General features: G+C 32.9%; 1 protein-coding gene across 1 annotated transcript in view; it reads left to right on the top strand.

Moving 5' to 3' along the window:
* Positions 1-25,190, top strand: part of LOC129232815 (kelch-like protein 5) — a 60,654-nt gene extending 35,464 nt beyond the window's left edge. Inside the window, 4 exon segments of the mRNA XM_054866914.1 lie at positions 563-725; positions 15,083-15,295; positions 22,510-22,681; positions 24,056-25,190. Of these exon segments, the coding sequence (XP_054722889.1) occupies positions 563-725; positions 15,083-15,295; positions 22,510-22,681; positions 24,056-24,112 (605 nt within the window). The 3' untranslated portion in view covers positions 24,113-25,190.
* The last annotated feature ends 680 nt before the right edge of the window (positions 25,191-25,870 follow it).

Raw genomic sequence — 25,870 nt, 5'->3', positions numbered from 1 at the left:
CTTTTACCTTTATTCGATAATTATTCATATTATGTTGGTTTTATAAAGTTTTTTCCTTGGATCTTCATTACATTTTATCTTAACCCGCATCACAACCACTTCTTGAAGTGTTTCGTATCATAAAGGGTCTATATATACATGCATACTAATATGTTAATCAAGTCAAACATTTCAATCAATATTTCCCTGCAGGAAGCTATTTTAATTATTTAATTTAGTTACAAGATTTTGTTCTTATCTCTTTAATTAATCAAGAAATTAGGTATAATGTGACTATTGAATAACTGTTAATTACATAGAACCTTAATTACCTTCCGAAAATTAATTCTTTTTCTCGCAAATAGTATTTAAATAAAAAAAAACCCGGTTTAAACCAAAAAAACCTGGTTTAAATTAAAAAAAAAACGTTTTTTTTACCAACCCTGGTCCATCGATATCGTCCTATTCAAATGAGCTTCTAGCTCTCGACCAGCCACAGGTTGGCTACAGTTAAGATAATTTTTAATCAAGAAATACTTACTCCAATTTTATATTTATTTTAATGGAAAATTGAATATTTCAGGCATGGGGGTCCTGGGGGGCCAGCTGTATGCGGTGGGGGGCCACGACGGCTGGACGTTCCTCAACTCGGTGGAGCGCTGGGACCCGGAGACGAACCAGTGGAGCTACGTGGCGCCCATGAACACGCAGAGGGGGACGGTGGCCGTGGCACTGCTGGACGACAGGTCAGTAGTCGGTCGATATACGGGCGTATCCCTCGTATAACACGGTTCGTTCGCTCCGTCCGGCATTGAAACCGTGTTATGCGAGACTTTTTTTTATAAATGTTTTTAATTTCATTTTTTAACCAAATTAACAAGGTACATGTCATAAATCATGTCGATGTGTCATACTTGCCAACTCTACTGTTTTTAACGGGAGACTCCCGTTTTTTGCTTCCATCTCCCGATTTCCCGTTTTTTACGATTTTCTCCCGTTTCTGTAGTTTTTTCAGTCAATCATCAAAAAGTTTCACTTTCTTCTCAATAGAGGGCGCCCTTTTCTAGTCAAACAATGTCAGGGAATAAGAATTTTTCCAATTAATAACTCATTTAGTAAAAAATAATTTTTTAGAAGCCTTCCACATTGCATGTTCAACGAAGCATGTGCTTTGCCGAAAATGGCAGCAGATTTCAATCTTTTAGCATCTTGGAAATATTTCAATTATTTTGAAAGTTTGAAGTCATTTTAACATGTGCTACCCAAAACCTACCTTTTTTATATTTTATTTTCATTATATATTGATTTCCTTTTTTTTCCGGATTTTAGGAATTAAATTTTTGTAACTACTTTTCTGGTGGAATGTACGAAATTTTAAGGAAATTCACTCCTTATTATTTAGTTTTTCCTTTGCAATTTAATTTTCTTGCTGCTACCAATTTGCTCACATCTGCAAAAAATCCCCATTTCACTTTAAATTTAGTATTCATGTTATTTAAAAGCATAATTTAGTAATTCTGTAGCGAGGATATGTCGATGGTGAATCACCTATATACCTCTATTAAAATCTCCTGTTTTTTTCCCTTCGAAGGTTGGCAAGTATGATGTGTACTGCGTTATGTCGAAACCATGTTCCGTGTTGTATCAAAACCAAGGGCTGATCTAGAAATGTTTCAAGGAGGGGGGCGGTTGAATTTTTATTTTGTGCATTGAAGGAAAGGGGGACTGCCACGTAATTTTCACCAGAAGCAACTGAAATATCGAAATTTAGCCAAGGAGGTCTCTGAACCTATTTCTTTAATTTTCGGCTGAAAGAGGTATTCCGAAATTGTGTTTTAGAACTTCAATTTCGTAATATTTTCGTTGAAATGCTTCAAAAACCTAACATCATGAAAGAAAATCTAGAATTGCCTTTTTGTAACTTCAATGTCGAAAAGTTTCCGAGAGGGAGATTGGAACTCCATTCCTTTCCTTATCGTCTTCAAAAAAGGCCTAACTCAGCGTTTTAGGACTTCAATTTGGAAAAATTGCCTGTGCAAGGTCCCTCAAGGGAGGGGCTATCGCCCCCATCGCCCCTCCCTTGTATCCGTCCTTGATCAAAACCGTGTTATACGAGACCTCGAAATAATGTAAGTCCAGGACTGTGTACCATGTTATATCGAAACCAATTCATGAGGTGCAAATTTTATAATAGCTGAAATTATGGTTCAATAGAGCGTACTAACAAAAACTGGTAACCACAACATGCAAAGACTCACTGATTTAAAAATAAGAGTTGTTATCTCTACATAGTATAAAATGAATAAACTACCCGGTCGATTGCGCTGAAATTTTCACAGTTTGTTCCTTTAAGTCCTGAAAAGGTTTGCAGACCAGTTCGAAAACAATTCCATGAATAGTTCTTTTTTTATTCCAATTTATGTCCAATTTTCACATAAATTCCCGAATATGAGGGTGAAAAATGACTTGCACATATTCATATTACATATCGTTGGAAAGGGAAGAATTTTCCGCGTTCTACACAATTTGTTCCAACATTCTAACTTAACTGCGGCAGGAGTTATTTACGTTTTTAGCTCGAATTTGCTTAGGCTTAGCTGAAATTTAGGCACTACTTTCTTCATTAAATTTATCAATAAAAAGTGAAGGAATTGTCCTACAGTTTTCTTTTTGACACCATTGAAAAGAGCTACCTTTTTTACTCCAGATCTAACGCAACCTATGGTCGGAAGTTTAACCCTCTATCTCCATTAGAAAAAAAGTTACAAGCGAATGAAATGAAGTTGAAAGATCTGTTCTCTATTCAAGTTTTTAACCATTTTATTTTGCGTTTCCACGGTAAAGCTTTTTGAATCCATCATTTCTATCTTTCTCATTTTCAATTCTGAAACTTATTTTATTTTGTGTTTCCATAGTTACGCTTTTCAAATCCATCTTTCTCATTTTATTTTAATTTCTTAAAAGTATTTTAATATCTGTCGCCATTGTTTGGATGGGAAATTTTGCATGATGATTTTTTTTTCTTTTATTTATGCCTGATTGTTGAATATACGTCACTTGACACAATTTTTGTTTTTAAAATAGACCGGGCAAAGCCGGGCAACGCAACTAGTAAACAATAAAACTTAATTATTGTACAAACCTTAAATTAAAACTGTTATGCACAACCAGAAGAAACTTAATCCACTTTTCTTTCTGTACTAAGAACAAAACGCATTCTGTAAGAAAAAATATCTGCGCTTTTCTATAGCAATCAAGTTTGATCAACAACAACTGAACGAAATAAAAAAGAAAATAAATAGAATCATTCTATTTATTTTATTTCACATTTTGTTGTGACTACATTTTTCATTTATCGTTTGCCAAATTTAGCTTATGTTTAATCCTAAAGTTATTTTCTTACAATGCATTGGAAACCAAATAATATTCACCTTTTTGCTTTTAGAACACTGGTGAGAAAAATCAAGTATGTATTTAAAAGTTGAAAGTTAGTGTTTGTACGGGGAAACCAAACTTTTGAGCGCAAGACAGACAATGTTTCGTAAAAGTTTTACAAAAAAAAAAAGTAAAAACTTATTACAGTTGTTATCATACATTTTTTAACAGTGTATTGAACAAACATTTAATTCTTTCTTTTAAAATTTGTGTTACATCAAAAACGTGTAGTAGGGTGCGTCTTATTTTTAAAAGTGTTATTTTTTCATGAGGCACCCTCTCATTTTGTTCCTTTGAATGAAAAAAAAATTATCATATCTGAAAATTAAAATTGAATAATATTTAGAGGGTGCTACCACTGCTGCAAAATTTGACAACTCTTTCTCTTTTTATTATTTTTTTTAATTTATTTTTTTAGTCTGGATAGTAAGTAGCAATCAGTGAAAAGTTTGTATTGTCACATGGAAGTAACAAAGAGAAAAATTACAATATTCCTGAATGTAAAAGACCGAAAGTGTAAACCTGTGACATGAATGGCATTACCGAACTTTCGGATGCTTTTCTGACATTATTACGTAAAATGACAACCATGAAATGCATATTATTTTCTTGTATATATAAGAAATAGGTATTTGTGTTATGTTAAACCCAACCAACCTAATGTCATGTTGATTAAAAATATGACAAGATATATTGGGGAGTTTATTTTGATACTATTTTTTTCACAATTACTGTAATTTTAGTCATGGTAGCACCCCCTAAATTATGGTCAAATTCTATGAAACTTTCATGTGTGTATTTTTTCATCAAAAGGAAGCAATTTAAGGGGTGCCCCATAAGAAATTCAAAACTTTTTTAAAAAGTGCATTATAAGACACACCCTAACGTGTAGTCATGAATTAAAGTTTTGTACCATGTAATATCAAAACTGTGTTATAATAATCGCAAATTTGGTACTGTGTCGTATCCAAACCGTGTTGTACAAGTACCGTGTTATACGAGAGATGCCTGTGTGTGGGATATTTTGACATACAGGCGTCCCTCCTATAACAGGGTACTTCTACAACACAGTTTCGATATGACACAGTACCAAATTTGCGATTTTATAACTAGATTTCGATACGACAAGGTACAAAACTTGAATTTAATACTACAGTAGGCTCTCTGTTTAACGACGCTCTATTTAAGGACTTTCTCCATTTAACGATGCTCTATTTAAGGACTTTCTCTGTTTAATGACGCTCTATTTAAGGACTTTCTCTATTTAACGACACTCTATTTAAGGACTTTCTCTATTTAACGACGCTCTATTTAAGGACTTTCTCTATTTAACGACGCTCTATTTAAGGACTTTCTCTATTTAGCGACGCTCTATTTAAGGACTTTCTCTATTTAATGACGCTCTATTTAAGGACTTTCTCTATTTAACGACGCTCTATTTAAGGACTTTCTCTATTTAATGATGCTCTATTTAATGACGCTCTATTTAATGATGCTCTATTTAATGACGCTCTATTTAACGACGCTCTATTTAAGGACTCTCTATTTAACGACGCTCTATTTAAGGACTTTCTCTATTTAATGATGCTCTATTTAAGGACTTTCTCTATTTAACGATGCTCTATTTAAGGACTTTCTCTATTTAACGACGCTCTATTTAAGGACTTTCTCTATTTAACGATGCTCTATTTAAGGACTTTCTCTGTTTAATGACGCTCTATTTAAGGACTTTCTCTATTTAACGACACTCTATTTAAGGACTTTCTCTATTTAACGACGCTCTATTTAAGGACTTTCTCCATTTAACGATGCTCTATTTAAGGACTTTCTCTGTTTAATGACGCTCTATTTAAGGACTTTCTCTATTTAACGACACTCTATTTAAGGACTTTCTCTATTTAACGACGCTCTATTTAAGGACTTTCTCTATTTAACGACGCTCTATTTAAGGACTTTCTCTATTTAGCGACGCTCTATTTAAGGACTTTCTCTATTTAATGACGCTCTATTTAAGGACTTTCTCTATTTAACGACGCTCTATTTAAGGACTTTCTCTATTTAATGATGCTCTATTTAATGACGCTCTATTTAACGACGCTCTATTTAAGGACTCTCTATTTAACGACGCTCTATTTAAGGACTTTCTCTATTTAATGATGCTCTATTTAAGGACTTTCTCTATTTAACGATGCTCTATTTAAGGACTTTCTCTATTTAACGACGCTCTATTTAAGGACTTTCTCTATTTAACGATGGCTTTTCACGGTCCCAGATGGTCCACTACAGTGTTAAAAGCATTCTATTTAAGGACGCTTTCTATTTAAGGACAATTTTTTGTGGTCCCTTGAAAGTCGTTAAACAATGAGCCAACTGTACATGGTTTTGATAAAAACACGAACGTTATCTTTAAAAATGGTGGAATTTCATTTTTGTTTAATACATCCTGTTTGATAACTCTTATTAGTTTCTATTTTGTTTTTATGAAACTTGGTTTCGATATAATACAGTATACTTCCCTCGATTTACATCATTTCCGAGTCTTGTATAACACGGTTTCAATATAACACAACACATATTGACATAATTTATGGTATGTACATTAATTATTAGCTCAAAAAATGAGTAAAAAAACTACAGTAGAACCTCCCTTATGGGACACCTCCGAATAAGGGACACCTCTATTTAAGGGACATTTTTTCTGGTCCCAGTCCCTTTGAATAAGGACTTCCATGTATTTACCTCTAATTAAGGGACATTTTTTCTTGTCCCAGTCCCTTTGAATAGGGACTTCCATGTATTTACCTCTATTTAAGGGACATTTTTTCTTGTCCCAGTCCCTTTGAATAGGGACTTCCATGTATTTACCTCTAATTAAGGGACATTTTTTCTTGTCCCAGTCCCTATGAATAGGGACTTCCATGTATTTACCTCTAATTAAGGGACATTTTTTCTTGTCCCAGTCCCTTTGAATAAGGACTTCCATGTATTTACCTCTAATTAAGGGACATTTTTTCTTGTCCCAGTCCCTTTGAATAGGGACTTCCATGTATTTACCTCTAATTAAGGGACATTTTTTCTTGTCCCAGTCCCTTTGAATAAGGACTTCCATGTATTTACCTCTAATTAAGGGACATTTTTTCTTGTCCCAGTCCCTTTGAATAGGGACTTCCATGTATTTACCTCTAATTAAGGGACATTTTTTCTTGTCCCAGTCCCTTTGAATAAGGACTTCCATGTATTTACCTCTAATTAAGGGACATTTTTTCTTGTCCCAGTCCCTATGAATAGGGACTTCCATGTATTTACCTCTAATTAAAGGACATTGTTTCTTGTCCCAGTCCCTTTGAATAGGGACCTCCTTGTATTTGCCTCTAATTAAGGGACACTCTATTTAAGGGACAGTTAGAGAGAAAAAAAAATTACAAAAAATTATGTACAAGTACATCAGAAAGAGTGAGTTAACTGGAATTTAAGTGTTACTTTTCCTTTAAAAATTTAATTGAGGAGAGTTTAACATTACATGTGTTAAAGAAACAAGTATACATTGTAAAAGTCTTGCTGAAAGTTCCATGCACAATTTGCCCATTTAAGTTGGCTCAGGGCCAAAGGAGAGAGGGCACAAACTGACATTTTTATATAATAATTGAATGTGAACACTAATTGTAATTCGCAATGTCTTGGATTCTAAATTATGTGGCATGAAGCAAATTCGTGCAATGAATAACTTTTAAATAATTGCTTTATGCTGCAAAATTTTGGACTTTTTGACTCAATTATGATTAATACAATAATAAAAATTAAAAAAAATTATTAGGTGTGTATGAAATTTTATTTAGTTGTGTATGAAAATTTATAGTATTTAATCTTAACCTTTAACACTTTGAGGTCTATGCCCGAGCGTCACTCGGTTTGCCGTTTTTGGTAAAGGGAACTAAGCCCGAGATTCTCTTGGGGGTCAAACTTTTACTCTCTTAGCTATAAAAGTAAGAATTCTACACGTTTCTAAACTTTTTAGACGACTCCTTTTACTGAAACGAACCTTTTACTTTCAAAAAATATATATATAGATAATACTAATAATCAAATTTTTACTCTCTTAGCTATAAAAGTAAGAGTTCTACACGTTTCTAACCTTTTTAGACGACTCCTTTTACTGAAACGAACCTTTTACTTTCAAAAAATATATATATATAGATAATACTAATAATCAAATTTTTACTCTCTTAGCTATAAAAGTAAGAATTCTACACGTTTCTAACCTTTTTAGACGACTCCTTTTACTGAAACGAACCTTTTACTTTCAAAATATATATATATATAGATAATACTAATAATCAAATTTTTACTCTTTTAGCTATAAAAGTAAGAGTTCTACACGTTTCTAACCTTTTTAGACGACTCCTTTTACTGAAACGAACCTTTTACTTTCAAAATATATATATATATAGATAATACTAATAATCAAATTTTTACTCTCTTAGCTATAAAAGTAAGAGTTCTACACGTTTCTAACCTTTTTAGACGACTCCTTTTACTGAAACGAACCTTTTACTTTCAAAAAATATATATATAGATAATACTAATAATCAAATTTTAACTCTCTTAGCTATAAAAGTAAGAATTCTACACGTTTCTAACCTTTTTAGACGACTCCTTTTACTGAAACGAACCTTTTACTTTCAAAAAATATATATATAGATAATACTAATAATCAAATTTTTACTCTCTTAGCTATAAAAGTAAGAGTTCTACACGTTTCTAACCTTTTTAGACGACTCCTTTTACTGAAACGAACCTTTTACTTTCAAAAAATATATATATATATATAGATAATACTAATAATCAAATTTTTACTCTCTTAGCTATAAAAGTAAGAATTCTACACGTTTCTAACCTTTTTAGACGACTCCTTTTACTGAAACGAACCTTTTACTTTCAAAATATATATATATATAGATAATACTAATAATCAAATTTTTACTCTTTTAGCTATAAAAGTAAGAGTTCTACACGTTTCTAACCTTTTTAGACGACTCCTTTTACTGAAACGAACCTTTTACTTTCAAAAAATATATATATAGATAATACTAATAATCAAATTTTTACTCTTTTAGCTATAAAAGTAAGAGTTCCACACGTTTCTAACCTTTTTAGACGTCTCCTTTTACTGAAACGAACCTTTTACTTTCAAAAAATATATATATAGATAATACTAATAATCAAATTTTTACTCTTTTAGCTATAAAAGTAAGAGTTCCACACGTTTCTAACCTTTTTAGATACTATAAACGAACCTTTTACTTTCAAAAAATATATATATATATAGATAATACTAATAATCAAATTTTTACTCTTTTAGCTATAAAAGTAAGAGTTCCACACGTTTCTAACCTTTTTAGATACTATAAACGAACCTTTTACTTTCAAAAAAAAAATATATATATATAGATAATACTAATAATCAAATTTTTACTCTTTTAGCTATAAAAGTAAGAGTTCTACACGTTTCTAACCTTTTTAGACGACTCCTTTTACTGAAACGAACCTTTTACTTTCAAAAAATATATATATATAGATAATACTAATAATCAAATTTTTACTCTTTTAGCTATAAAAGTAAGAGTTCTACACGTTTCTAACCTTTTTAGACGACTCCTTTTACTGAAACGAACCTTTTACTTTCAAAAAATATATATATAGATAATACTAAAAATCAAATTTTTACTCTTTTAGCTATAAAAGTAAGAGTTCCACACGTTTCTAACCTTTTTAGATACTATAAACGAACCTTTTACTTTCAAAAAATATATATATATATAGATAATACTAATAATCAAATTTTTACTCTTTTAGCTATAAAAGTAAGAGTTCCACACGTTTCTAACCTTTTTAGATACTATAAACGAACCTTTTACTTTCAAAAAAAAAAATATATATATAGATAATACTAATAATCAAATTTTTACTCTTTTAGCTATAAAAGTAAGAGTTCTACACGTTTCTAACCTTTTTAGACGACTCCTTTTACTGAAACGAACCTTTTACTTTCAAAAAATATATATATAGATAATACTAATAATCAAATTTTTACTCTTTTAGCTATAAAAGTACAAGTTCCACACGTTTCTAACCTTTTTAGACGACTCCTTTTACTGAAACGAACCTTTTACTTTCAAAATATATATATATATAGATAATACTAATAATCAAATTTTTACTCTCTTAGCTATAAAAGTAAGAGTTCTACACGTTTCTAACCTTTTTAGACGACTCCTTTTACTGAAACGAACCTTTTACTTTCAAAATATATATATATATAGATAATACTAATAATCAAATTTTTACTCTCTTAGCTATAAAAGTAAGAGTTCTACACGTTTCTAACCTTTTTAGACGACTCCTTTTACTGAAACGAACCTTTTACTTTCAAAAAATATATATATAGCTAATACTAATAATCAAATTTTTACTCTCTTAGCTATAAAAGTAAGAGTTCTACTCGTTTCTAACCTTTTTAGACGACTCCTTTTACTGAAACGAACCTTTTACTTTCAAAAAATATATATATAGATAATACTAATAATCAAATTTTTACTCTCTTAGCTATAAAAGTAAGAGTTCTACACGTTTCTAACCTTTTTAGACGACTCCTTTTACTGAAACGAACCTTTTACTTTCAAAAAATATATATATAGATAATACTAATAATCAAATTTTTACTCTTTTAGCTATAAAAGTAAGAGTTCTACACGTTTCTAACCTTTTTAGACGACTCCTTTTACTGAAACGAACCTTTTACTTTCAAAATATATATATATATAGATAATACTAATAATCAAATTTTTACTCTCTTAGCTATAAAAGTAAGAGTTCTACACGTTTCTAACCTTTTTAGACGACTCCTTTTACTGAAACGAACCTTTTACTTTCAAAAAATATATATATAGATAATACTAATAATCAAATTTTTACTCTCTTAGCTATAAAAGTAAGAGTTCTACACGTTTCTAACCCTTTTAGACGACTCCTTTTACTGAAACGAACCTTTTACTTTCAAAAAATATATATATAGATAATACTAATAATCAAATTTTTACTCTCTTAGCTATAAAAGTAAGAATTCTACACGTTTCTAACCTTTTTAGACGACTCCTTTTACTGAAACGAACCTTTTACTTTCAAAAAATATATATATAGATAATACTAATAATCAAATTTTTACTCTCTTAGCTATAAAAGTAAGAATTCTACACGTTTCTAACCTTTTTAGACGACTCCTTTTACTGAAACGAACCTTTTACTTTCAAAATATATATATATAGATAATACTAATAATCAAATTTTTACTCTCTTAGCTATAAAAGTAAGAATTCTACACGTTTCTAACCTTTTTAGACGACTCCTTTTACTGAAACGAACCTTTTACTTTCAAAATATATATATATAGAATAATCAAATTTTTACTCTCTTAGCTATAAAAGTAAGAATTCTACACGTTTCTAACCTTTTTAGACGACTCCTTTTACTGAAACGAACCTTTTACTTTCAAAAAAAAAAAATATATATATATATATATATATATATATATATAGATAATACTAATAATCAAATTTTTACTCTCTTAGCTATAAAAGTAAGAATTCTACACTTTTCTAACCTTTTTAGACGACTCCTTTTACTGAAACGAACCTTTTACTTTCAAAAAATATATATATAGATAATACTAATAATCAAATTTTTACTCTCTTAGCTATAAAAGTAAGAGTTCTACACGTTTCTAACCTTTTTAGACGACTCCTTTTACTGAAACGAACCTTTTACTTTCAAAAAATATATATATAGATAATACTAATAATCAAATTTTTACTCTTTTAGCTATAAAAGTAAGAGTTCTACACGTTTCTAACCTTTTTAGACGACTCCTTTTACTGAAACGAACCTTTTACTTTCAAAATATATATATATATAGATAATACTAATAATCAAATTTTTACTTTCTTAGCTATAAAAGTAAGAGTTCTACACGTTTCTAACCTTTTTAGACGACTCCTTTTACTGAAACGAACCTTTTACTTTCAAAAAATATATATATAGATAATACTAATAATCAAATTTTTACTCTCTTAGCTATAAAAGTAAGAGTTCTACACGTTTCTAACCCTTTTAGACGACTCCTTTTACTGAAACGAACCTTTTACTTTCAAAAAATATATATATAGATAATACTAATAATCAAATTTTTACTCTCAGCTATAAAAGTAAGAATTCTACACGTTTCTAACCTTTTTAGACGACTCCTTTTACTGAAACGAACCTTTTACTTTCAAAAAATATATATATAGATAATACTAATAATCAAATTTTTACTCTCTTAGCTATAAAAGTAAGAATTCTACACGTTTCTAACCTTTTTAGACGACTCCTTTTACTGAAACGAACCTTTTACTTTCAAAAAATATATATATAGATAATACTAATAATCAAATTTTTACTCTCTTAGCTATAAAAGTAAGAATTCTACACGTTTCTAACCTTTTTAGACGACTCCTTTTACTGAAACGAACCTTTTACTTTCAAAAAATATATATATAGATAATACTAATAATCAAATTTTTACTCTCTTAGCTATAAAAGTAAGAATTCTACACGTTTCTAACCTTTTTAGACGACTCCTTTTACTGAAACGAACCTTTTACTTTCAAAAAATATATATATAGATAATACTAATAATCAAATTTTTACTCTCTTAGCTATAAAAGTAAGAATTCTACACGTTTCTAACCTTTTTAGACGACTCCTTTTACTGAAACGAACCTTTTACTTTCAAAAAATATATATATAGATAATACTAATAATCAAATTTTTACTCTCTTAGCTATAAAAGTAAGAGTTCTACACGTTTCTAACCTTTTTAGACGACTCCTTTTACTGAAACGAACCTTTTACTTTCAAAAAAAATATATATATATAGATAATACTAATAATCAAATTTTTACTCTTTTAGCTATAAAAGTACAAGTTCCACACGTTTCTAACTTTTTTAGATACTATAAACGAACCTTTTACTTTCAAAAATATATATATGCATAGATGGCAGCACCAGGAAAAAATATTTACATGAATCGTTATAGAATCGGGGTTTTAAATTCGAGTTAGTGATTTGAAATGTACTACACAAAAGCAAATTTTATTAAATAATGTTCATTTTCAAATTAAACCTATTTTCAGATATTTGTTCAAGATTTAGGTAAGTTTATATTTGAGTCTGGGTAAACTTTTATGGTAAAAAATATGTTTTCCTATGCGTGGCTTTTTTTTTTTTTAGTTTCAAACATGCTTTTTTTCGACAATTTCTTACTAAAAATTGATTTTTATTTCATTCAAACAGTTCCTTTATTACTAAAGGAAACATCTTGAAGAATGTAATACGATAAAAATTACTAAAATACATGTTTTACAAGTATTTTTTTTTCAAATCATGCGAAGTGCCAAGAAACCGCAGTCTAGGGGGAGATATGTGGTGGAAATAGCTCAGACCTGGAAGTGTTAATAGTCTAAGTTCATGGAAAATTATACTGATTTAACAGATTGCATGTATAAACTAAAATACCTCTAAGGAAGGGACACCTCTATTTGAGGGACAAAATGTCTGGTCCGATTAGTGTCCCTTATTGAGAGGTTCTACTGTATTTATAAAAAAGTCTCGCATATAGCACGGTTTCGATACTGAGGAATGAACCGTGTTATACGAGGGATGCCCCCGTATATCGAACCGGAGTGTGCATAGACTAATAATAAGAATAGACCGAGCTATGGCAACCCTTTTGCTGCTCATACACCAAACCACGTGACTGGTGGATATCCTAGCAACAGAAATAAAAGAAATAGAATTGATGGAACACGGAAGAATGATCTTTTATGGAGTTCGATTTGTAAATTTGTTATTCTAAGTTGAAAATATTTTGTTAATATAGTGAGTTTTTCGTTTAGGTAGTACTGTGCATTTTGTTTATTCAATTTCAATAACTCCCTAAGCAATTAAAGATGCAAGCGCACGAAAAGAATCGGCAAACGGTAAGATTTTTACCTACAGTTTCAATTTAAGATACCGATTAGTACATTTTTGCGTTTACGCAAAACATTTACGCCAACGCCGACGTAGCAGTTCCGAATGAAATAAAAGTGACTGAAAACTGTGATCAAAAACTAATTACAGTAGAAGACCGTTATAACGCCGACCTATATAACGCAATTCTCTATAAAACGCACAACTTTTCAGAAGTAAACAATAGGTTTTGAAGTTTAAAAAATCCCTCTGTTTTGCTTTGCAAGCACTAAAGTTGTAAGGAAAATCAAATTTTGAAATAGTTTCTCATCTTTCCATCTTAATTCAAAGCTTTTAAATTGAAAATTAGTATTCATAGTAAACAGAAAATACCAGATGGCTCTTGAAAATGGAGCTGTTATGCAAACCATGAAGCCAACAGAAGTGCAGGATTTTGATTGTGAAACATATTTATTTGTGAATAACTCATTGTGACATTGGTGCTTTAATACTCATTGCAGATAAAACTCATTCTGAAGTGCTAATGTAGAGATATGTTTTGAATATTAGTTTCAAAATTTGTGAAATAATCTATATAACGCAAAAACCTGTATAACGCAAAAGCTCTGGTCCCAAGGTGTGCGTTATAACGGTCTTCTACTGTACTAATGTCAGAATAATGCATATCTAAAAGAAAAACGGTTCAATCCCTGCACCCGGGAAAAAAATCATAACGAAAACACATTACGTCTTAAAATACATGTCGAGTGCCAAACTGTGGATACTCCTGCCGTCTGGCAACCATGCTGCCAAAGTTCCCACCAGTCACATGATGTATCCATGAACCCGTTTTTTTTGTCAGCAAGTCTGGGAAAGCTCGGTCGCACTTGGAGACTTGATTTTTGTTGCAAACGTGTCCATTTAACGCAAATAAACCTCTCATAGCCGCATTTAGCCTTTCGCTGTTCGGATATTTTTTCAATCGAACCGCACTTGAAATCCTCATTTTGCCTTTTGCTGCATTTTCGTTGAAAGTAATAGGGCTCATATCTCGAGAACCATTTGACTTGGAGACTTGATTTTTGTTGCAAACGTGTCCATTTAACGCAAATAAGCCTCTCATAGCCGCATTTAGCCTTTCGCTGTTCGGATATTTTTTCAATCGAACCGCACTTGAAATCCTCATTTTGCCTTTTGCTGCATTTTCGTTGAAAGTAATAGGGCTCATATCTCGAGAACCATTTGACTTGGAGACTTGATTTTTGTTGCAAACGTGTCCATTTAACGCAAATAAACCTCTCATAGCCGCATTTAGCCTTTCGCTGTTCGGATATTTTTTCAATCGAACCGCACTTGAAATCCTCATTTTGCCTTTTGCTGCATTTTCGTTGAAAGTAATAGGGCTCATATCTCGAGAACCATTTGACTTGGAGACTTGATTTTTGTTGCAAACGTGTCCATTTAACGCAAATAAACCTCTCATAGCCGCATTTAGCATTTCGCTGTTCTGATATTTTTTTAATCGAACCGCACTTGAAATCCTCATTTTGCCTTTTGCTGCATTTACTGCTGTCTGCTCTTATCATTGGTCTATGGGATTGTGACGTGTGTCTCCTGTTGCAGGCTGTATGCAGTGGGCGGGCGTGACGGAAGCAGCTGCCTGCCCTCGGTGGAGTGCTTCGACCCGCACCGCAACCGCTGGGAGCTGTGCGCCCCCATGGGGGCACGCAGGGGCGGGGCGGGGGCCGTGGCCCTGGGGCGCGCCCTCTACGCCCTGGGGGGCCACGACGCCCCCCTCCTCAACCCGGGCACCTCCCGCTTCGACGCCGTCGAGAGGTGAGTGTCGCTTTCGGTCCTCCTCCTCGTTTCCCCGAACTGGTACGAGTCGTGCTGCCACCTGTCGGAGGTTTTTTCGAAATGAGTCGGGAGTGCCCATCGGGGGGGGGGGGGATTCTGGTGCGAGTTGCGCCATCTAAATTTGGGAGGGGGGATTTTTAATTTTTTAATTTTTTAAAATTTGTTTATTGATTTATTTTTGATTTAAGTTATTTATTTTATTTTATTCCATTTATATTTTATTTCATTTATTTATTTAGTTTGAGTGTCTCTGTGTGGGTATGTATGTCATTGGCATAGCTCAGAACTTTTCTATTAAAATAATAATATCTAAAATTAAATAGATGAATAAATGAACAAGAAATATTTAAAAAATAAATAAATAAAAAAAAGTTGAGCAAAAAAATAAAAAGGGAACGATGGTTGCGAAAAAGGGGGGGGGGGGGGAGAGGATCCTGGTGCAGGTTGCGCCATCTGAAATTGAGAGGGGAGATTTTTAATTTTTTTAAATTTGTTTATTTATTTTTAATTTAAGTTATTTATTTTATTTTATTCTATTTATATTTTATTTCATTTATTTATTTAGTTTGAGTGTCTCTATGTGGGTATGTATGTCATTGGCATAGCGCAGAACTTTTCTATTAAAATAATAATAATAATAATATCTAAAATTAAATAGATGAATAAATGAACAAAAAATATTTAAGCAAAAAAAAAAAAAAAAAGTGGAGCAAAAAAATAAAAAAGGGATCGAGCGTTGAGAAAAAAAGGGGGGGGGGGGAATTTGCGCCATTGAACTTGGGGGATGGGCACCCCTGAAATGAACAGCAGATGATTAAACAATGGGTTCACTTTTAAAATTTTAGTGGAGGGAATTTTTTATTTTAATTAATTAATAATTTTTTAATTAAATAAATTAAAATTAAATGAAAGGGACCAATAAACAGTTCAAGTTCAAGGGTTTGGATTTATCACCATACAACTCGTCGTTGGATGACTGCTGTTTGGCTGGTCGTTCATGTGCTGTTCACTTTTTGAGTCAAATATTTTTCGCCTATTTAAATATTAAAAAAAAAAAAAAAAAAAAATCAGAAATGCTGCACATTGCCGATAGCACATTTATAGAGTATACAAACGAAAAGTAAGCAATAATATCCCCCTTTTTTATCAGTGTTGATCTCATGGAAGTGGAAGTACATTCTTGGAAATTTTTATCACGGTTTTTTCGATGGAGAAAATGAATTCTTGCTTGTTTTGACATTGAATACCATTTTTTCATACTTCGCATGCCAGAACGCCTCATAGAGTTTCCATCAAACTTAGATCGATCCTTTTGTGTGGCCAGTGCAATCGTTTCACAAAATAAGCACGAAGAAATCATTTTGAGATTTGAGAAACATGTAATTAGGCATCATCCAGACAAAATAAATTGTTTAAATTCGTAATAATGGTGTTTTCGGTTAAAAAAACTGTTTTTCAGTGCATCAACCTCAGTCTTGCATAATATAGACGAACGTTCGAACGGTGTTCGCAGAAAATTTTTGGCTCTGCAGAATTTTTTTTCCAACTGCTAACGTTAATTTAGAAAAAAATAAAATAAATTTTTTTTGATGGGAATTAAAAAAAATATCCAACTTAATTTCTGTTAAAGCCTTTCTCCAACAGCTTTTTAAAGCACATGTGTGAAAAAAAATAATGGTTTTGGCAGTTCTCTTCAGTTGGTGAAAAATAAGCAAAAACTATATTATTGTAAAAAAAAATTAAATAAAGCTTTTTTTTGTCTCTTTCATATTTGAATATAAGTTTAATTCTTTATTCAAGGGTGAGTTAGGCAAAATAATCATTTACAGAAAATTTACCGGTTAGGCTTTCTGCTCGCAGAAAGCTTTTCATTTTATCTAAGTCTGATCGACCTTTCTCTCAGAGTTCATTTCGCCCTGCAAAAAAAAAAAAAAAAATATTAGTATAGTTTCCATTCATTGGGAAACTTCCTCAAACCATGACTGAGCCGCCTCCAAATGCACGCATACTTGCCAACTCTACTGTTTTGAACGGGAGACTCCCGTTTTTTGCTTCCATCTCCCGATTTTCCTTTTTTTAAAGATTTTCTCCCGTTTTTTCAGTCAATCATCAAAAAGTTCCACTTTCTTCTCAATAGATGGCGCTCCTTTCTAGTCTACCAATGTCAGGGAATAAGAATTTTTCCAATTAATAGCTCCGTTAGTAAAAATTGAATTTTTGGAAGCTTTCCACATTGCATGTTCAACGAAGCACGTGCTCTGCCGAAAATGGCAGCAGATTAAATCCTTTTGCATCTTGAAATTGTTTCAATTATTTTGAAAGTTTGAAGTTATTTTAACTTGTGCTACCCTGTACCTACTTATTGTATATATTATTTTCATTATATATTGATTTTTTTTTCGGATTTTAAGAGTTAAATTTCGGTAGCTACTTTTCTGGAAGAGACTGGGGAATGTACAGAACTTTAAGCAAGTTCACTACTGACTATTAGGTTTTTCCTTTGCAGTATGTTCTTCTTGCTGTTACCAATTAGCTTACATCTGCGAAAAATCCCCATTTCACTTTAAATTTAGTATTCATGTTATTTTAAATCACAATTAATAATCATGTTGCAAAGATATGCCACTGGTGAATCACCTATATACCTCTATTGGAATCTCCTGTTTTTTTTTCTTCAAAGGTTGGCAAGTATGCCTTTAAGATTTGTTTTTTCCTTCACTGAGATGGTACCAGAAGTAGCAAAAGCCGTCCAGTCCATCCTAATTAAACTTTTTCTCATCAGAAACGACTTTTTATCCATAACAACGCATTTTTGGCACGATCAACCTCTTAAGAACTTTTTCAAGAGTTGGTCGTGACAATAATCTCACATCATGAAACTTTTTCTCGTTTTGTAAGACATGTTGAACAAAGTTCGAGAACTGCATCGTAACTTGAATTCCCATCTAATGTCTCTCTAATGTGCCATCTAATGTTTGTTTTTTGGAGCAAGCTCCTCTGGTTACGGAAGATTTCCCACCCGTTCGTCTTTGTGGTCCTTATTTGCCGAGATTTTCGAGAAAACTCTAAATGACCAATCTGTCTACGCTGTTATTTGACAGTTGTGAAGTTTTTCAATCAATTATTTCCCTTTTCTCAAATTTAGTACGTAGTGGTATGACTAAAAATAGAATGTGACGTCTCCAATCGCTTACTAAGCATTTATATCGTTATGTGGTGCAGTGACCACTTCTTTTTTTTTATGGATGTGCCTTGTATCACCCGATCTAGAAAGTCCCCAGTCATTGTATGAATGTGTATCAATGCGTAGAACCCCTTTAGAGGACAGGCCGACCTATCCGACATTTTGTTCCAAGACAGCTTTGGATCCAGCTTTGTTTCAAGCGTTTGGAAATACCTTAGTATAGTCGCTGGTTGCAGTATTGTAAAATAATTGATGATAAGTTGAGTAAAAACTTCCCTTTTAGCTAAATCTAGAAGGGAAATTTTTTCTCAAATTAAATAACCGTTTATCTGGAGATGTTTTCTGTAATCAACCCCATTTTTATGCCTTACTTGGTTTTGAATATGAGTTAAAATATCTTCACCCTACTAAGACAATATAATAGAAATTTTTTTATACAATACATTCTAGCTTAGCTACCAGTTATCTGCAACGTGGTTTCCGTACACATAATAATGTCTTTATGCATACGAATTTGGAACCAAAATGTCGGATACGTCAGCTTCCCTTTTAAGTAGCCTTAGCTAAGGCCCTTATAAATACGAGCCGACGCATCAGCTTAAGTTCAGCCATTTTGGATTGGAGTGCACGTTTGAGTGGTTGTCTTTTCTGGCAAGTTATCGCGTTTGGTGATTTCTCATTGCAAGTAATTATTAGCGATGAGTGAATGTTTTATCAAAAAATTTATAATTTTTGGCCAATTTGGCGAAACCCGAAACTTTGCTCCGGTAACCCTAGCTCCTCCAACTATGTAAATCCGTCCCAAAATGGCTGATCTTAAGCCGATGCGTCGACCTGTATATATAGCGGCTCTAGCCTCAGCTAAGGCCACTATGTAAGGGGAGCTGAACTGTCCGACATTTTGGTTCCAAAATTGTCGGGTCGCAAAATCAGTATTTATACAAAATACTCGTTGCAGAAAACTGGTGGTCAATCTATAGATGTATTGCCTGATGGATGCTTGAATTTTTGATTCTGTAAATGAAGAATATTTAAATAATATAAATTAAAAACAAACAAGGTGTGAAAAGAAGGTTCATTGCAGTAAACATTTTCCAACTCGTTTTTGTTGAAATTGTGAATTGAGTTATCATTTTTGGTTTACCTTAAGGGACATTTTACTCAACTTATCATTGATTTTTTTACGACATAGCAACCGGCGAGTATTATAACGTAATTATAAATACTAGAAATAGGGTTGGTTCCAATGCCGTCTTGGGACCAAAATGTCGGATAAGTCGGCCTGTGCCTTTCAAGGTTCTAGCCTTAGAAGTGTGTGATGCCGCGATGTGTGATGATGGGATTAAACCCATTTCTATTAATTTCGTAAAAGAAGAAATAGCTTTATTTGCTATCAACACTTAAAGTGTCACAGTACCTTTTAAACATTTTTTTTAATTTAAGTAAATTTAATATTTCTTTGAAACCGTAACATGCATACTTATTTCTTAATCAATAATTTATTTTCAAAATTTAAAAATATTGCCTACTTTTTTTAAAAATTCCAAAAATTGAGGAAATTTTCAATTTTTTAAAATTTCTAAGACTTTTTAATTTTTGCACTAATTAAAAAAAAAGTTTTTTTGCTAAACGATCACTAGAATCAGCTCTAAAAATCTGTGCAATCATTTGTTTATGAGTTTATTAAAAAAAATTCTGGGATTAATTATGTAAAAAATCAAAGTTTTTTTTAAAAAAAAATTTGGTTTTTTAAGGTTTAACATGCTCTAAATATTTGAGTAATTTATAAAATGCTTATCCAATGCACAGTTTTGTTAAATATGTCATCCCAATAGCAAAAAGTATTACTTTAAAGCTGTATCTTTAATAGAAAAAAATCCTTAGGGATTCTAATGACATGAAAACACAAAAACACGATCACCGAGAAAAAGCAGTTTGAAGTTTTTCTTTTGCATAAGAACACATAGCGAGCATGACCTAAAACCACTCATAACTTTTTAAATATTTGAACTAAAGCAATGAAACTTTTCCCCTGTGTTCAAAATAGTTTTTAGCTTTAAAATAAGCAATAAAATTTTTTTGATCGTTTCATTATTTTTGAGGTTCTGTAACCCCTTAAAATAAAACCATAATCATTTCAAATAAATATTTAAAATTTAATCTGAAGTTAAAAGCTTTATAAACAATTGCGCTATTAATATGAGTTGCCGGGATAAAATGAATATCACCGGGAAGAATCATTTTCCTATTATTCAATAGACTAACTCTGTAAAACTATCTGCTAACACAGTCCCATTGTGAGGGGAAAAGAGTGATTTCTTCTGACTGTACAAACATCGTGTATTAGATCGCGGAGTGCAAGTGGCCAAGAGACGAAGACCGGATTCTTTTATCTTCCGCCTAATGAGGTAGTTTCCTTCAGTCAAAAGTACTGCTTTTAGTCACAGAAATTGATAGAATAGGCAAAAAAAATAACACGGACCCACAAAATACTTTCATTTTCCCAACAGTTATTTTTTAAATGTTTAAAATGTCCGATTTTTCAAACAAAGGCGTGGTCTTTATGACGTCACAAATGATGTCCTTTTTGGCGCATTTTCACTGTGTTTCCACGTTACGATAATCAAGAAGCAAATTGAATATTGCGATCTACGCTTGCTGTCAACCCTATCGTTGCCAGTACACGTGAGTAAAGATGCGAATTAAATATTGTGCTCTTCTGAATGGCAACATTTCATCATTTCTGATGCCATCGGCAGAAGCGTTAAACAATGAAAGCGCACCGATTAAAGTAATTTTTAAAAAATATTAAACTAATGTCAAATTATTTAAAAAATAGTCAGATCCTATGTTTTTAAACATGCTCTTTCAGAAAAAAATACTTTTAAAATTTTTCAAACGACCCCATTACCATATCATTCACTAAAGCCACGTAAGACCAGATGCCAACGCCCACTACACGTGTCTAATGCGATTGGCTCGAGTCAGCAATGACGAGATAAGCCACGCCTCCTTCAGGGTCGCGCTCGTGCCGCTCCCCTTCAATGACCTTCACACTTGCAGTCGAAACGATAACATCCGATCTATTTCCGATCAGAAATCGGTGGAAAATACGATAGTAGATTAATATGATGCAGATTGAATAGTAAGAATTGTTAGATAAAAATGCTATATTATGTTTCTCACTTTTTACTCTTCAATCTGCATTATATTAAGCTAGTATCAGTACTTTCCTACATCGCATTTTTCACCGATTCCTAATCGGAAATTAATCGGATGTTATCTTGTTCTCTTTTCGTCTGCACGTGTGAAGGTCATCGAATGGGAGTGGCACGCTGAAGGAGGCGTGGCTTATCTCGTCATTGCTGACTCGAGCCAATCGCATTAGACACGCGTAGTGGGCGTTGGCATCTGGTCTTACGCGGCTTCATTGAATGATATGGTAATTAGGTGGAAGATAAAAGAATATGGTCTTCGTCTCTTCGCCGCTTGCACTCCGCGATCTAATTCACGATGTTTGGGTAGTCAAAAGACTTCGCTCTTTTTCCCTCGCAATGGGATTGTGTTAGAAGATAGTTTTACAGAGTTAGTCTATTGAATAATAAGGAAAATTATAATCACCGGTGATATTCATTTTATCCCGGCAACTCATATTAATAGTGCAATAGTTTTATAAAGCTTTTTCCTTCGGATTCAATGGGTCATCGTACAAATATTTATTTAAAATGATTATGTTTTTACTTTCTTCTATATATAATATATAGAAGAAAGATAGATAGATATGCTATTGGATTCGTGCAAATTTTCGAATTTTGACGGATTTGAACGTTGTGAATTGTGCTGAGTCCATATCGACTATTTTTTATTTTTGTTGATAGCAAATAAAGCTATTTTTTTTTAAAGTTTAAAGTTATTTATTATACTCTGCTAATTTACGAATTTATTAGAGATGGGTTTCATCCCATCATCAAGAAGTGAGAAACATAACATAGCGTTGTGTCTGTTCTAGGTTGGATCCCCGGGAGGGCCGCTGGGGCCCCGTGGCGCCCCTGAGCGTGGGGCGGGACGCGGTGGGAGTGGGAGTGCTGGGGGACCGTATCCTGGCCGTGGGAGGGTACGACGGGCAGCGCTACCTCAGCATCGCCGAGGCCTATGACCCGCGCATGGACCGCTGGACAGAGGTGAGTGTTTCACGAGGTTTGCCGATATATATCGATGTATATTTATTTTCGATATTTATTCTTCAACTATGGTATTTTCAATATAAAAATCAATATTAATCATAGTAATACAGTAAAATGCCTTTATAACGCCGACCTATATAACGCAATTCCCGAGGCTCGTCGATATATATCGATCCATATTTATTTTCGATATTTATTCTTTAACTACGGTACTTTCAATATAAAAATTATTATTAGTCATAGTAATACAGTAAAATGTCTTTATAACACTGACCTATATAACGCAATTCACGAGGTTCGTCGATATATATCGATCTACATTTATTTTCGATATTTATTCTTCAACTGCGGTACAGTCGAACCTCGATATAAGGTCACCCTTCGGGACTTCACAAAACTGACCTTATTACCGAACAATATAGATTTTATACAATGTGTTTAAGGAATAAACATGTATATACATGAATTCTTTTTTAAATTTAAAACCTTCAAAATTATCAGTAATTAGGTTATAATATTTTAATAGATTTGAACCAATAAAACTTTTGGAATCGATAAGAAATTTTGAAAATATTTTTTAGGACTTTCATGTAGAGTAAAACTGCTAACAAATATGCCTAAGCAGAGAACTAATGTGCAACGTATATAATTTAAAAATTATCATTAATACTGAACTGATAGATTTTTCCTTTAATTTAAGGACAATGGTTTTCTAAATGTTCTCTGAAAATTTACAGCTTCGGCTTCTCATGATTGGTTAAAAAGTACACTCTGAGTGTCCTCGTTATTACTTTATACTTTAGTGTCACTGTCGTATTACTCACTTTCTACTGCATTCGGTGCAATACAAGCTACGTTAATAGGAATACGGCTTTTCACTTCTTAACGATCGTATATCTCGGAAAATTCTTGGAAGTGACTCTATTAAACACGAAAACCATTTAAAGAAATCAGACAGAAGTGACCTTATAAGCGATTAATGTGTTAAGACTTGACCATATATCCGATAAGACATAACATAGAATTCCTACTCAATGAGCCGGGACTTTAGAAAACTGACCTTATATGCAAGATGACCTTGTAAGCGAGTGACCTTATATCGAGGTCTGACTATATTTTCAATATAAAAATTATTATTAATCGTAGTAATACCATAAAATGCCTTTATAACGCCGACCTATATAACGCAATTCACGAGGTTCGTCGATATATATCGTTCAATATTTATTTTCGATATTTATTCTTCAACTACGGTATTTTCAATATAAAAATTATTATTAATCATAGTACTGCAGTAAAAAGCCTTTATAACGCCGATCTATATAACGCAATTCCTGAGGTAATTGAAGGATGCTTCTTTCTTTTTTCCAGATCGAACCTCTGAGCCAGGGCCGAGCCGGAATGTGCACTGCGGTCGTCAAACTGTGAGCGGAGAACAGTCGTTTTCAGAGTCCAGTTCGAAATACATCCTCGCGAGTGGACGGGTGTCAAATGATGTGATAAATTATGCTGGAATGCCAGGCAATGAGCCAATGACAACCAGTTTTATCCTCCTCTCGACAATGTCCTAACTGCATGAGCGTTTTATCTTTTGGACAATGGGGTGAACACGTGACAGAGGTAAAAATGAATGTCCCTGCAGCCACTGGGATTGGTCGTGACCCCAAACTGGGTCATCACTCAACATCGCTCTTACTTTTGAAATACAGAACATCGAAAATCCAAAGCTTCGAAAATCTGATAAAGTTTTTCTGAATCAACCTTTTTGCTCAGTACACGAATGAGAGTAACGTTCAGTTAAAAAAATTTAATTTCATAGTGTGGCATTACGTACGTGTACTGCACGACATGGATATCGTTATGCAATATCTTCGGTACAATAATTATGATGCCGCTTTATTTGTTTCAAAAATCCGAACTGTTTGAAAATCCGAAATGCCTATAGACCGAACTAGTTTGATGATCTGCTGTATACGAAAATTACTTGGATGTCTGTCTCCTTAAGGTTTAGAGGGGTGAGACAGATTGGTAGCACTATTTACCTGGTCATACTTCTTAACCAATCAACGGACTTCATAACCAATCTGACGTCAACACTGTACCTCGGGGTCACCTGTTGCTTGGCGATATTTTGTCAACTATTGTCGACAGTGCTGGTAATTTCTCGCCAAATTTGGCGACAAAATCCGATAAATATCGCCAAGTTTGACGTCACCCGAATGATGTATAAGGATTTCAATGGCATACTTTTCCACTTAAACCTGAGGTTCATCAAGGTATGGGAAAGTGATGCAAGACTTAACGGGCTTCTTACGGATGTCCTGCATCCAACATTCCTGGTGTTGGCTTAGAAGACATTGACAATCCAGACAGACTCGCACAGATTTTAATTATATAGATTAATTCTGTATTGATTGAATTTTTTCTTAAGTTGTCGTTGAGTTCCTATTTTGTAAACAATTGAGAATATTTATTGTGTTACTTTTTATAAATTAAAATAAATTGTTTGTATTTGGAGTCTCTGATTGATTGACCAAAAAAAAAAAAAAGCATTTCAACATGTGCTCTTTATGACGGTGAAGAAAGTCAATGTTTCCATTGATAACCAGTCCCCGAAGTAAACAAAAACACACTGGAGTAAAAAATGCAAGCACATTGGGATAAATGTAAACATGCTGGAGCAAATGGAAACATGTTGGAGCCAATGGAAACACGCTGGGGTAAATGTAAACACTGGGGTAGTTGGAACCACATTGGGATAAATGTAAACAGGCTGGAGCAGATGGAAACACGCTGGGGTAAATGCAAACACTGGGATAGTTGGAACCACGTTGGGATGAATGTAAACATGCTGAAGCAAATGGAAACATGTTGGAGCCAATGGAATCACGCTGGGGTAAATGTAAACACTGGGGCAGTTGGAACCACGTTGGGATAAATGTAAACACGCTGGAGCAGATAAAGCACGTTTGGGTAAATGGAAACAGGATTTCATTCGCTAACAGGTAGACATACAGCCGAATATTTTGTATCCAGAAACTCTGCGGCAGTCTGGGAGTAGCTCCTCGGTTATCCAGATATCTGGGAGATCCGGGTCAATTTTTTTGAGTTAAAAAGTATATATTCACTTAGATCAGCTCTTGCTATTACCATTATTTATGAGTACACCAAACATTCACTTTTTAT

The sequence above is a fragment of the Uloborus diversus genome, unplaced genomic scaffold, assembly GCF_026930045.1.
Source record: "Uloborus diversus isolate 005 unplaced genomic scaffold, Udiv.v.3.1 scaffold_14, whole genome shotgun sequence".
Taxonomy (NCBI): domain Eukaryota; kingdom Metazoa; phylum Arthropoda; class Arachnida; order Araneae; family Uloboridae; genus Uloborus; species Uloborus diversus.
The sequence above is the reverse complement of the archived record's forward strand: the minus strand, read 5'-3'. Positions and strand labels throughout refer to the sequence as shown.